This window comes from Artibeus jamaicensis, unplaced genomic scaffold, assembly GCF_021234435.1.
Source record: "Artibeus jamaicensis isolate MK-2021 breed Jamaican fruit bat unplaced genomic scaffold, CSHL_Jam_final contig_944, whole genome shotgun sequence".
NCBI lineage: Eukaryota > Metazoa > Chordata > Mammalia > Chiroptera > Phyllostomidae > Artibeus > Artibeus jamaicensis.
The window spans coordinates 490,557-505,539 of NW_026522020.1; the positions used below are offsets into that span (position 1 = coordinate 490,557).

General features: G+C 36.4%; 1 protein-coding gene across 1 annotated transcript in view; it reads left to right on the forward strand.

Moving 5' to 3' along the window:
• PSMD1 (proteasome 26S subunit, non-ATPase 1) overlaps positions 1–14,983 on the forward strand; it is a 104,346-nt gene that overhangs the window by 7,196 nt on the left and 82,167 nt on the right. Inside the window, exons 5-9 of the mRNA XM_037152167.2 lie at positions 2,834–3,039; positions 5,006–5,149; positions 7,723–7,949; positions 13,449–13,509; positions 14,382–14,510. Coding sequence (XP_037008062.1) covers positions 2,834–3,039; positions 5,006–5,149; positions 7,723–7,949; positions 13,449–13,509; positions 14,382–14,510 — 767 coding nt within the window. The remainder of the gene's footprint in view (positions 1–2,833; positions 3,040–5,005; positions 5,150–7,722; positions 7,950–13,448; positions 13,510–14,381; positions 14,511–14,983) is intronic.

Here is a 14,983-nt window from a genome sequence, read left to right on the forward strand (position 1 = left end):
CATAAATATCATTTGAAACTAGAGCACTTTCCTTAACATAAGTTAGAAGCAAGGAGTTACACTTACCTCTTTTTTCTTATTTGAAGGATTTTTTATTAAAATTTTTTTCAAAAGTGGTCTGCAAGTGCTTGCAATGCTGTCATTTTACAAATCTTCCTTTTAAACAGGACTGTTGGTCCATACAGGGCTGTGAGGTGGTAGATGCCTTCCCTGTCTCTGAATATTATTTATCATCTTCACCGGTAGAAAGTGACTGTTCAATAGGCTAGTTCGGTTTGCTTTTCTTTTTTTTTGTTTTTTAATTTTTTTTAAAGATTTTATTTATTTATCTTTAGAGAGAAAGGGAAAGAGAGAAGGAGAAAAACATCAATGTGTGATTGCCACTCATGAGCCCCTGCTGGGAACTGGCCTGCAACCCAGGCATGTGCCCTGACTGGGAATGGAACCGCAATCCTTTGGTTCGCAGGCCCGTGCTCAATCCACTGAGCTATGCCAGCCAGGGGGTTTGCTTTTCTTTATGTGGAAATTTCACAGAGACTGTTAAAATGGATTTTTTTAAGTGGCAGAGGGATTTGTGAGAGGATATACAAAATAAAAATTGGGAAAGGTTTCCTATTATCCTAAAATCATAGACAGTACATCCAGAAATTTAAGACTAGTAAACCTCCCAATTACAATAAGACTTTCTCTGGGAATGATTCTGGAATATAGTTCTGACATGAACCCTAATAAGTGAGAGCAACAAATTTAAAACTGGGATGTACTTTTTTTCTCAGTTATAATCAAAGGAAAGCTCCCTAAATTCTATATTTCTAAGGTTCTTCCTTAATAGGGTAGGGGTAATGTTTTCTCACTTAACTGTATTTGGTTCAATAAGCTCATATTAGGGTCTGGTAAAGATTTTCTGCAACCAGAATTGTTTAAGGTCTACTTTGTGACTGCTACTTTGTTCTTATTAACTGTATCTGAACCTGCATAGTTCTGTGATACATTCATTATAAAAGTCCTTTGCTTCTCCCAAAATACAGATCTGTTAACATGGGTCTAGTGGACAGCAATTCTTGATGCTGGTTCAAATCATTTCTGTTTCCTGGAGCTGTAGTTTGCAACCCTTTCTTCTCTTTAAAGGAGACAGCGACAAGCCTTTAAGTGGTAGAGAGGATACTGTTGTACATATCATTCAAAATGGGTGATTCATCTTCCATATGGAGGAGGAAGAAGGCTTAGGGAAATTTCCTTTTTTGTTTTTTCCTAGAAAGTTTAAGGTGTGATCGTAAAGTAGTATAGATTGTAAACAAATTTAAGTGTTTCTTACTAAATGTATCGTTGGCACCCTTCAAGTATGTGGCCTATCCTCCCCTTTCACCATATTCATTGTGAATGTGAAAGCCAAATTGTGCACATACACCACTGCGTGGATATTTATTTATTTATTTAACCCTTGCCTGATGGCACTTTCTTCACTCCTTTTAGAGAGAGAGGAACATTGGTGTGAGAAACATAGATGGGTGCCTCCTGTGTGCACCCAGAGTGGGGATCATATGCATCCAGACCAGGGATCAAACCTGCAGCCTAGGCATGAGCCCTGACTGGGAATGGAACCTGCAGTCAGGTTCGTTCAGGGATGATGCTACAACCAACTGAGCCACACAGGCCAGGGCACATTTGCAGGAATTTTTAGACTCCCAGGTATGTGTGTGGGTGCTTGTGAATAGCTTCCACCCACCTCACAGTGAGACAATGACTATTTCAGTTGATGTGCCGCAGTTACTGGAGAGGTTTTTGGAAATCTTTGTGATTGCCTTTGGCACACTTCAGATTATTTCACCATTATTCTACAAAGATGATTTAGATACAGTCCCTTCTCTCAAAGAGCTAATAGTTTCATTACTTTTAAGAAGTCTGCTAACTTGTTGGCATGTGATAATTGCTTTTTTAAAATTAATTATTGTTTAATTGTTGATGCTATTACAGAGGTCTTCAATTTTTTTCCCTGCTTGCTCCCCTCTACCCAGACCCCAGCTACCCCACCCTACTTCATGGCTTTTACCACATTGTTGTCTGTATTCATGGGTTATACATATATGTTCTTTGACTGATTTCTTCCAGTCCCTCCCACCTCCTCCCCTCTGAGGTCTCTCAGCCTATTCCACGTATGCATGCTTTTGGATTTATTTTGTTTGTCCATTTAGTTTTTAATATCCTCAGTAATAGGAAGTGTTTGTTTTTCAAAAGTAAAACAGCAACTATTTGTAGCCAACTCCGTTGAATAAGCAGCTTAGTCAAATTTGAGTCAGATCAAACCTTGGTTCTTGAACATTTCCCGTTTCAGACCATTCTCAACCAAGCTGTTGACGGAAGAATCTCAGTTGTCAAACAAAACTTTGGTTCTCATCTTGACAACTCTTTAATGCTGACACCTGTATGATCAGTCACGCATTTCTCAGGCAACAAACAAAGGAGAGAATGTGGGCATGAGTGTGATTGGGTTTTCAGACAAATCCCTTCTCCAGCAGTGTTCTGAAATGAATTAAGTTTGAGAACTGAGGTTCCACTGTTGTATAATTTTGGTCAAAATAAAGTAACAAGATAGAAATGTTTTCAATAATATCAGCCTTACTGGAATTAGTGTGTAGCCATCCAGTGTAACTGTTATGAAAGGGACAATATTAATTTGAATGTATAATTATAGTATTTAAAACTTTTGAAATACGTTTAGTACTCTATAGTTATCCCATGAGTTTTTATGATTATAATAAATGTTAGTATTACCCTTTCTAGTAGTTTGGTCTAATTTACAAGGTGATCAGAGTTATTTTATTTTTGCCCATAGCAAAATGCATTGATCACTACACCAAACAATGTGTGGAAAATGCAGATTTGCCTGAAGGAGAAAAAAAACCAATTGACCAGAGATTGGAAGGCATTGTGAATAAAATGTTCCAGCGATGTCTAGATGATCACAAGTACAAGCAGGCGATCGGCATTGCCCTGGAGACACGAAGACTAGATGTCTTTGAAAAGACTATACTGGAGTCGGTAGGTAGATGGTGTGATTATAGAGATTATTTTTTGATGGGGAATCAGCAAACCAAATTATTGAAGCTGAGAATTTCACAGGTAGTGGAAAGAAAATAATAAGGTGCTCTTTTGCCTAATTTTTTTTGCCTAATGTTTTATTTTTATAATTTATATAAGAACCTTGGCTATGTTTTGTGTTCATCAAATATCTGCTTTTATTTTACTGCATTTATTCCTTTGAGGCCTTGCATGGGGAAGTTGAATTACTTGCCCTGCCCTTTTTAAGACTAAATTGATAAACTGCTATACTATTGTATTTATTACGACTAAAACTACAAATTGGATTCCTGCTTTGGGAGTATTTTGCAGTAATTACAACAATTTTAAGTCACCAACCAAATTGTCAGAAAGGTGCAAGACTGAGTTAGTGATCTGCATGCCCATTTGCTGTCCTTCCCCTGGAGGTAGTTCCTCACTCCAGCTATTTTGACCTCTTCTCAGCTCCTAGATGTACCCTGCCTGTTCCCCTTGCCGAAAATATTGTGTGTGTCGAAATTACTTTCCTTTTTTTCTTTACCGGCTTTATTCCTAGTTAAGATCCAGAGTTCAGCTCAGTGGTCACTTGTTTACAAATCCTTCCACCAGCCCCTGCCACCCATACTCTCCTCAACCTCTACTGCAAAAACTAGATCTGGTTCATTTGTTAATCTGTGGGGGCCTTGTATTGTTTTTTCATAGTGTTTACCACTATAATAATTAACTGTATTATTAGGCAGCTAACATCTGTCTTTATCACCTGTTCTTATAACCTACATAAGAACAGGTACTTTGTGCCTTGTTCACCACTGTGTCCCCAAAGCCCAAGGTAATGTTAAGTAGCAGTGGTGACATTTATTTAAGTGAGTGAACCACCCAGTATGATAGAATGGCCTTTGTTTTACTATGTTTCATTTTTGTGTAATTGTAGCTTCTCCTTGTGTTCATGTGAATAGAATGAAAATACTTGTTTTCATTCATTCAACAAATTTTTCTTTTGAATGCCAACTACATGCCAGACTGTACTCTAGACATTGGAGATACCAACCAAGTTCCTCCCCAAATGTTGTGACCCATTGGAGGAATAGGCAGCCAGGCAGTTAATTATTGTGTAAGGTAAAGGGGTGGTAAATGTTTTTAGAAAGAATAAAGCAAAGTAAGAATTGCCTCTTACTTTACATCCCAGTGTATGTCTTCATATAGATGTAACTTGTTTTATGAAACAGTACCTACTTTGACTATTTGTAATGTAACTGATATTTTTAATTGTATTTCCTTTTAAAAAATGCTAGCCTATTAAGTTGATTTCGTGAGATACTGATAGGTCATACCCCGTGATTTAAGAAATACCCCTATAGCTCTTCAGTATGCTTATTTATGTTGAAGGACTCTTATAGGTTGCTATCTCCAATATTAGATATGCTTTGGAGAGCCATAAGGGAAATGAACATAATCTGGAGTTGCAATTTCCACCAGCCAGATGTGGCAGCACTCAAAACTTGAGTCACTCAGAACTCAATAACAGTTTTATCACATTATATTCCTGGCCAGAGAGTACAGGCAGTAAGTCACAAAGGACTCTCATAGCAAGATTGGAGGCAGAAAGACTTCAGCAGACGCAATTCAAAAACATAGCCACTTAGTATATGGACAGTTAATTACATAAATCTGTTTAGCATGGCACACTATGCTCATATAGTCCTGGATGATCCTGGATAACTATATATTCAGTTGTTTTCAACCCATTTTATTATGAAGATAGAGAACTATGTAACTTCCTTTTAAGATACATATCTAAAATGGTTTAAATTTTTAGTTTTGTTTTAAAAGGGTTTAAATCTTTGGCTGCTTAGACTGACTGGAGAATATAGATTAAATAATTGATTATTAAATAAACGTGATGCTTCAGTAATCAGATAATGATATATTTTTAAATTATTTCTTTCAGAATGATGTCTCAGGAATGCTAGCTTATAGCCTCAAGCTCTGCATGTCTTTAATGCAGAATAAACAGTTTCGGAATAAAGTACTAAGAGTTCTAGTTAAAATCTACATGAACTTGGAGAAACCCGATTTTATCAATGTTTGTCAGGTAATTACATAACATTATATTACTTTGTACTGCTGGGCTGTGCCTCACTACAATGCGTACTTCATTTTGTTACATTACATAACTGCAGTGGTTTTGTATATATTGATCTTCACAGCAGCCCTGAGAACATAAGGTACGTATTGCATTTGACATGTATAATGCATTCCCATGTATAATGTGCACCCACGTTTTTGGCCCAAACTTACAGGAAAAACATCTTAGTTTTAATTTTTTAATTCAAATTTTTATTTATGTATAAAGCCAATTATATCTCTGGGTATTATTTTGCATACGGGTACCATTATTGCTTTCTAGAGTTACAGTTGTAATACATAAGCATGAATAAATAATTAAGAACATTTGTATAGATGCAGAATTAGTACTACCAATGTATAATGTGCATTCTAATTTTTCCCTCAGAAATTTGGGGAAAAAGTATACATTATACACAGCAAAATATGGTAGTTGATATTCTTTTTTAATCTGTAAGGAACTGAATCTCACAAAACTAGAAGTTTATTTTGTTATAATTTACTCTTTCTATGTATTTTTTATTTTTTAAATAATTCAAGCATTTAAGGAAATTTTAGAAAGGAAGATGATTAAAAAGGGAAGAAGAAAACATAAAAATTATACCCATGTTACATCATTCTAAAAAGAATTTTAAGTATAAAAATTATCTTTGGTTTCATTACCCAAACACAATAAAAATGTTTGGGTATATTTTCTTTATTACTTTTCGTGTATGAATTTGCTTGCAAGGTTAAAAGATTTTGTCAGTGCAAAAAAATATACCCCCTCCACCTTCAGTAGTCACCACACTGTTTTGTTGTCCATGTCTGTGAGTCTTTTCTCTCTTTTTTTGGGTGGGGGGAGACTCAATCCCTCTAGCCTCCCTCCCCACCCCCTCACAGCTGTGAGCTTGCTCTCTGTTTAAGTTTATTGATATTTTGGTTGATAGTTCATTTTGTTCATTAGATTCCACTTATGTGTGAAATCACATGGTATTTGCCTCTGTTTGACTGGCTTATTTCACTTAGCACAATGTTCTCCAGGTCTACCCATGCTGTTGCAAAGGGTAAGATTTCCTTTATTTTTACAGCCAAGTAGTGCGGTGAACATCGGGGTGCGTATATTCTTCTGAGTTAGTGTTTTGGTCCCAAAAAAGAAATCACTGGGTCATAATGCATCTTCATTTTTTAATTTTGTGAGGTAACTGCACACTGTGTAGGTTTATCTTTTAACAGTCATCACACTGTAAAAATTTTTGTATTCTGTTTAGAGCAAGCATTTTGTCACACATTGTTAGACGTGTTCTCAATATGTGTTTTCATCCTGCACATTTTTAAAATTTAGATTAATCTTTTTTTAAATGCTTTTTGGGGCAAGTTTGAAACAGAAAAAGCTGGAAGAAAAATATCCACATTTATATCACTCGAAGTTAACATTTTAGTGTATTTTTTATTTTTAGTTTTCTTTATATAGGTTTTTGGAGTTTTGTTTCCTTCTAAGTAGTTTTTAATAATTTTAAATAGTTTTTTTTAATGTATATAAAAAACAGTTGTCCTCTGCCCTCTTCCTATGTGTAGTTCAGTTTTATTCCTCAGGAAATTTTATTTCTTTTAGCTTTTTTACTCCTTGTGCCTTTAAAACTTTTTTAAAGTTTGTATTTGTAAAAAATATTTGTTAACAGGTAATAATACATTCACATGCTTCAAAATTCAAAGCGAACCAAGGGGTATACAGTGAAAAGTCTTCTTCCCACCCTTTTCTTCCAGCTCCCAAGTTTCATTTCCTGGAGGCAGACAGTATCAGTCAGATATGTCCTTCATTTTAACTTCTTCTTCTTCTTCTTCTTTTTTTAATGTTCCAGCTCTTCACAGACTTGTTCTAACTCTTTCTTGATTATGCAGCAGTCATTTAGTGGCTGCGCTTTGCTGTACTTAGCCATTCCCCTGTTGCGTACCACTTACTTTGGTTCCATTATTTCCTTTTCTCAATTTGTACTAACTTGGATTGTGTTCATTTTAAAATTTAGTTATTTGCTACTGAGGGGAACAAGAAAATTTAAATTCTTAAAAGAAAAATTCTCACACTTTTGGATAATTTTGTTAAAACATATGGCAGATGATAAGAATAGTTAGAACAATGCTTCAGAATGGTCATTTAGTGTGTCTTGTCCTGGCCTGGCACCATACAGTGTGTGTTAAATGAATGGCTGACTACTGCAATTTATGGTAAAGCAGAAATTAAAAGTTAAGGAGCACTTAAATGTAAATTATGGATAAGATTTAAAGAAGCCACAATTCATTCACCAGCCAGTTAGTGAATATAGCAAATCGCCAGTCATGATATTAGGAGCTGTAAGTATAATTTGTATGGCTTTTCCTATGGAAGACAGATGCCATTTTCTAGTGCCAGGATCAGAAGTGGAATGCTAGACTAGATGGTTAGTCTGCCCCCGCTTTCCTGTGCTTATATTTTAAGGTTTCCTGTATGTTGACTGATACTCTTAAATATCTTGTAAACAAAGTTTCTGGTAATTATGTAATTGTTCTTTATTTGCATTTCAGTGCTTAATTTTCTTAGATGATCCCCAGGCTGTGAGTGATATCTTAGAAAAACTGGTGAAGGAAGACAACCTCCTGATGGCTTATCAGATTTGTTTTGATTTGTATGAAAGTGCTAGCCAGCAGTTTTTGTCATCTGTAATCCAGAATCTTCGAACCGTTGGCACCCCTATTGCTTCTGTTCCTGGATCCACCAATACGGGGACTGTTCCAGGACCAGAGAAAGACAGGTACAAATATTTCTCATAGGTTGTAAAGTCTGATTAAGGCTGTTGTTTTGTTTTGCACTGTCCTGGGTACATTAAGGAAAACCAAAGAAATGGATCCTTCTGGAAAGAAGTAAAAGCAATTTTCTTTTGCTTTTACAGGGAGGGCCTGCCGGACAGCATGGGTGCCATCTAACTGGGATTTAAGTTCCATATTTGGAAATAAGAAACATTCTCACCTTTTTGTGCTTCTATTAGAACTAAATATACATAGGTCTTAGGCTGGTAACAGTATTAGATTTTATTTTCCTATATTTTTATACACACTTAGGCCATTTATTAAAAATTTTTAACTTAAGTGTGTCTTTCTTCTGCCTGCTTATTTTCCTTTTAAAGTTGTCTACATTAGCAGTGAAAGTTATCCTTCTGAAACCTAAAAACATTTCATATAAAATTGTAAGTCTTGTCCTGACTGGTGTAGCTCAGTGGATTGAATGCAGGCCTATGAACCAAAGGACCATGGTTTGATTCCCAGTCAGGACACATGCCTGGGTTGCAGGCCAGTTCCCAGCAGGGGACGCATGAGAGGCAACCATACACTGATGTTTCTCTCCCTTTCTCCTTCCCTTCCCTTCTAAAGATAAATAAATAAAATCTTTTAAAAAATGGGCACAATTAAAGCAATATTGTAAATCTTGCACCCTGGCTGGTGTGGCTTAGTGAATTGAGCGCTGGCCTGCGAACCAAAGGGTCACCAGTTTGATTCCCAGTCAGGGCACATGACTGTAATCCAGAATCTTCGAACCATTGGCACCCAGTTGCATTGGGGACCTGGGTTGCAGGCCAGGTCCCCAATTGGGGTTGTACAAGAGGCAACCATACACTGATGTCTCTCTCCCTCCCTTTCTCTCTCTCTTCCCCTCTGTTTCTAAATAAATAAATAAATTAAAATCTTTTTTTTTTTTTCATTGTAAGTCTTGAAAAGTGGCCTACAAGGCTGTACATGACGTGTCCTCTCCATATCCTCCTTGCTACTTTCTTCCTTACCACATTCAGATCTCACTGGCCTTTTTACTGGTCCTCAAAACACTAAAAATATTCCTTCCTCAGTAAGACTTTCTTGAACTTTAGTTTTTAGTATTTGTTCTCTTTTATTTTTCTTCTTTGGGGGCTCTTATTCTATTTAAGTTATTTTTCTTTGCCCATCTTCTGTGTTTGTCACTTTTGAATCATTTTCTGCTGTTTAATTTTTTCTTGTGATTGAATAATAATTTAAATACAGTAAAATATATACATCTCAATTATACAGTTCAGTGAATTCTGATAATATAAACACTTATGTAACCATCACCTCTATTATCATCCCAGAAACTTCCCTTCTACTCATTCAAGTCAGTTCTCTGCCCCTGAGGTGTTCAGTGTTTTGATTTCTGTCACCATCGATTAGCTTTTCCAGTTCTCGAACTTCATAAAAGTGAGATCATGTGACATTTATTATTTTGTTTCTGCTTTCTTCACTCAACGTAATGTCTCTGGTATACAGCTATGTTTTTGTGTGAATCAGTAGCTGATTACTTTTTATTACTGAGTAGCATTTCATTGTATGAATATACCACTGTTCATTTATTCTTCTTTTTCTAAGAGTTTATTTACTTCTTTTCAGAGGGAGGGGAAGGGAGGGAGAGAGGGAATAGAAACATCGATGTGCAATAGAAACAAACATCAGTCTGTTGCCTCTTGCATGACCCCAGCTGGGGACCTGGACGGCAACCTAGGCATGTATGTGCCTTGGCAGGGAATTGAACCAGTGACCAAAAGGTTCACAGGCCAGCACTCAATCCACTGAGCCACACCAGCCAGGGCAGTTTGTTTATTCCTTTGTTTGTTTGTTTGTTTGTTTGTTTGTTTTTAGTGTGTTTTATTGATTATGCCATTACAGTTGTCCCATTCCCCCCTTCATTCCCCTCCACCCTACACACCCCTTCCCACTCACCTTTCCCCTCTTTAGTTCAAGTTCATGTGTTAAAAGTTCTTTAGCTTCTACATTTCCCACACTACTCTTGCCCTCCTCCTATTTTCTCCCCACCGTATATGCTACTTATTCTCTGTACCTTCTTTCCCTCTCCTCCTCCCACTCCCCTGTTGCTAACTTTCCATGTGATCTCCATTTCTGTGGCTCCTGAATCTAGCTGTCCACTTAGTTTTGTTTTGTTTTAGGTGTGGTTGTTACTAACTGTGAGTTTGCTGTCCTTTCACTGTTCAACTTTTTTATCTTTTCTTTCTTAGGTAAGTCCCTTTAACATTTCATATAGTAAAGGGCTTGGCGATGATGAACTCCTTCAACTTGACCTTTTCTGAGAAGTACTTTATCTGCCCTTCCATTCTAAATGAAAGCTTTGCTGGATAGAGCAATCTTGGATGTAGGTCCTTGCCTTTCATGACTTGGAATACTTCTTTCCAGCCCCTTCTTGCCTGTAAGGTCTCTTTTGAGAAATCAGCTGACAGTCTGATGGGAACTCCTTTGTAGGTGACTGTCCCCTTATCTCTTGCTGCTTCTAGAATTCTTTCCTTTATTTTAATCTTGGGTAATGTAATTATGATGGGCCTTGGTGTATTCCTTTTTGGGTCCACCTTCTTTGGGACTCTCTGAGCTTCCTGGACTTCCTGGAAGTCCATTTCCGTTGCCAGATTGGGAAGGTTCTTTTTTATTATTCAAATAAGTTTTCTACTTGTTGTTCTCCCTCTTCTCCTTCTGGTACCCCTATAATTCAGATGTTGGAGCATTTAAAGATGTCCTAGAGGTTCCTAAGCCTCTCCTCATTTTTTTGAATTCTTGTTTCTTCATTCTTTTTTTGGTTGTTTCTTTATTCCTTCTGGTCCACTCCATTGATTTGAGTCCCAGTTTTCTTTCCATCACTATTGGATCCCTGTGCATTTTCCTTCATTTCACTTAGTGTAGCCTTCATTTTTTTCATCTAATATGCGACCAGAATCAACCAATTCTGTGAGAACCCTGATCACCAATGTTTTGAACTGTGCATCTGATGGGTTGGCTATCTCTTTGTCACTTAAAAGTATTGGCTCTGGGGCTTTGATTTGTTCTTCTGATTGAGCCATTTTTGGTCAGGTCATGCCTGTTACATATGAGTAGCAGAGACTTAGGTGTTCACCAGGGTGGAGTAACCCAGGTTGGTGGGTTGTGACACTGTATGTGGGGACAGGGTCAGAAAGGGAACAGTGGCGCTTGTTTTGTGCTCTTGCAGATTTCAGTCCCCTCTGCCACTTCCCATAAGCAAATTTGGCCATTCTGGTGCTGGTTCCCAGGTGGGTGGGCTTGTGTACATTCTAGCACCCTGTGGGTCTCTCCAACGAACTCTTCTGTGAGTCTGGGAGCCTCTCCCTGCACCTCAACCCCCACAAGTTTTTTCAAGTGGTGCTTTTAGGCTTTATTTCCCGTCGCTGGGGCCCTGGGTTGCGCAGTCTGTCTCATTGCCTGGTTTTTGCCTGTTTTATCTGTGCGCAAATGTGTGTCCACGGTCAGCCAGCCTCCTTGCGAGCCTTACTGGGTTTTTGTCCTATGCCCGCTGGGTCGCCAATCACTGCCTCCTCCTGCTGAGACCCTCTCCTCTGGCCACCAACTCTGCCCCTCTTACCGGTCTGGATGAATATGGTTCGTTGTTGTCAGACTTCGGTACAGTTCAGTTTTCTGTCTGTTCTGGTTGTGTTTTTGTTTGTAAATCTTTGATTTCTGGTTATTGTTTATTATGAACATTCTTAGACAAGTCTTTTTGTGGGCAGGTGTTTTTATTCCTCTGGGATAAATACCTAAGATTGTAATAAGGGGATCACAGGGCATATGATTAACATGGGGGGAATTTGCCAAACTCTTTGAACATGGTTGCTCATTTTACCCTTCCAAATGCAATATATGAGCATTCCAGTTGTTCTTCATCTTTGTCAACATTTGATATTATCAGTCTTTTTAATAGTACTTATTCCCGTGGTATGAAATACCATTGTGATATTAATACAAGTCATTTGTCAGATATTGTTACAAATATTTTCTTTCAGTTTTTTACCTGTCTTGTCATTTGAGTTGTGGTGTCTTGATAAACAGTTTTTATTTTTTGATAATCCAGTTTCCCATTTTGGGATCCCATCTGAGATATTGTTTACCAATCCATAGTTGCAAAGATGTTCTGCTATTCTTGTTTCTAGAAACTCTACAGTTTTGGCTTTGTGTTTTCTTCCTGCGGTAGATTTCAGCTAATTCTTTGTATATGGTATAAGGTAGGAGTAAATGGTGTGTTTAAATATATGGGTGTCTAGATGTTCCATCATCGGTTGTTTAAAAGACTAACCTTTTCCCTCTCGAATTGCCTTGGATCGTTTGACAAAAATCAGTTTACAGTGTGTTGATTTCTCTATTTTATTTGTTAATATATAGAAATGTAATTTACTTTTGTATATTAATGTTGAATTCCACAACCTTGCTTAAATCACTTAGTAGCTAGTAAATATTTTTTTAGATCCTTTGGTAGAATTTTCAACATAGGGATCATGTCATCTGAGACTAGAAATTTTACTTCTCCCTTTATAACTTTTATACCTTCTCCCCCTTGTTTTTCTGCATTGGCTAGAATTTCCAGTACATTGTTAGATAGATGCGATGAGAGTGAACATCTTTACTTTGTTCCTGATCTTTGGGGAAAAGCTTTTAGTTTGTTTCTTTTAGATTTAAAACTTTTTCTTCTGTCTCCTTTTCTTGTGTGGTATTTATTTGCTCTCATGTTCCTTCTGAATTAACCTTTATTTCTGAAATGATCATTTTTCCTCTTTCATTTCTAATTTTTTCCTAGGTCTGTTTCATTTCTGAATTCTAATTTCGATATATAATATTCTTTTACATGATGTGTGATTTTTTATCTTTTACCTCCTCTAAAAATGGTTTTCTTATAATACTTGATGGGATTTTACTTTGATCCTTTTCTGTGGCTTATCTTCCGTAAAGTTAGTTTTTGTAAATTTTTACAAAGAAGGCTCACTTAAGATAGGTTTTGTCATTTCACTGCCGTTAGAGCTTCCTTGTCCATTGTGGGATGGAGTATTGAACAAATGACGTCTTAGGTTCTGAGATGTACTTTTGCTCTATTTCCTTTCCCACTTTTATTTGGGCCTTCCTTTTCCTTTTCGTTTGGATTCCGTACTCAGCCTCTCTTCTTCAAAGAACAGTGCTGACAGTATTGGCTGTATTTGTTGCTCATGCATTTTGCTAACCTAGTTACTTGCTTTGTGTATTTTTATTAATATATCTGGAGGAAATTCAATAACTGGACCACCTTCATCTTATTAGAATCTCTTCTGTTTCTTAACTGCAATATTTATGAAGTGATTAAACATTTTTTCCTTGTAAAATATTTAATTTGGACATTGTTCACATCTGCAATTTGATAACATATCACCCACATATACTGTTCAGAAAAGATTTATCAAAGTAGTAACTGTTGGTTCTTTTCATTTTAGTGAATCAATGGAAACAGAAGAAAAAACCGGTAGTGTACTTGTAGGAAAGACACCAGAAGTGGTAAGTATGCTTTTTGAAAAGGTTGCTTTTTAACATATATTTCCACAGTACGTTGTAAATTACTTTTAAGTGTTACATACCTGTTTTTAGGGAGGTATATCACTAGGTTTGATACCAGAGTCATTTTATAAAAATGGATTTTCTATAAAAAGTAAAATTTTAAAGACTGATTCCAGACAACACCTTAGATAAAATTAAATCTTAATATTCTTTCCAAAGAATGAAATGTATTCAGAATAACTCTGAATCACCACCTATCACAGGGAGAGAAAAAGTGTGGTCTCTATGTAAATGTCAACTTCTTATAGAGGGGCAGTTGAATTGTCTTTGTTTTCCTTGGTATACATGGTATATAGAAGAGTTGGCTAAGTATTAGAGCAGCATATGAATGGAGATAAATTTTTTCTTTCTCAGGACTTTAGTTTCCGATGCTCAGGTGTATAAACTTAAACTGTTCCTCACCTGGATCAGTAGTTTTGTTTATGGCCTGGTAATTCATGAGATCATATAGATATGCTGATTAAAGGTTCTTTTGAATTTCTCAGGATTAGGCATTTTCTCACCTGAAGTATAAGCTGGCTCTCTATAAAAGTATTTCTTACATATTATCAGTGATGAATTATTCTTTTACAGCTTTTTTTATATTAAAATATTTTGCATTGAAAGCTAGTTCAGAACGAAGTCTTTCATCAAGCTGGTATCGTATCTCCATAGCATCTAATAAATTATACATGAGTTTTCTAGATCCTACTATTAAAGTATGAGTGTTATAGGTATGAACTACGAATTTCACTGATTTAGGGCTGTTAAAGTTGGTGTAGTGAATTTTAGTAATACATGAATTTTCATTCTTTGTTTATTTGTTTTGGCAGAGTCCAGAGCCCAAGGATCAGACTTTGAAAATGATTAAAATTTTAAGTGGTGAAATGGCTATTGAGTTACATCTACAGTTTTTAATACGAAATAATAACACAGATCTCATGATTCTAAAAAACACAAAGGTAGGAAATTCATATATAATAGAGGCTTTTTAAAGATATTTCTTTTTTCAATATAAGTACTTATATTTATTTCTTATTGAATTCTTTGTTTTATTTTATTCCTGATTAAAGAAATAAGTTTCTGTAAAAGTAACAATGGGAGAAACTCTTAGCTAACTTTTTAAAAATACATATTTTACCCTGGCTGGTGTAGGTCAGTGGATTGCGCACGGGCCTGCGAACCAAAGAACCGCAGTTCAATTCCCAGTCAGGGCACATGCCTGGGTTGCAGACCAGATCCCCAGTAAGGGGGTGCATGATAGGCAACCACACAGTGATGTTTCTTTTCCTCTCTCCTTCCCTTCCCCTCTAAAGATAAATAAATAAAATATTTTTTTAAATAAATAAATAAATATATTTTATTGATTATGCTATTAGTTGTTCCAATTTTTTCCCTTTACCCCTTCTCTGCCTATTACCTCCCTTCCTTCCAG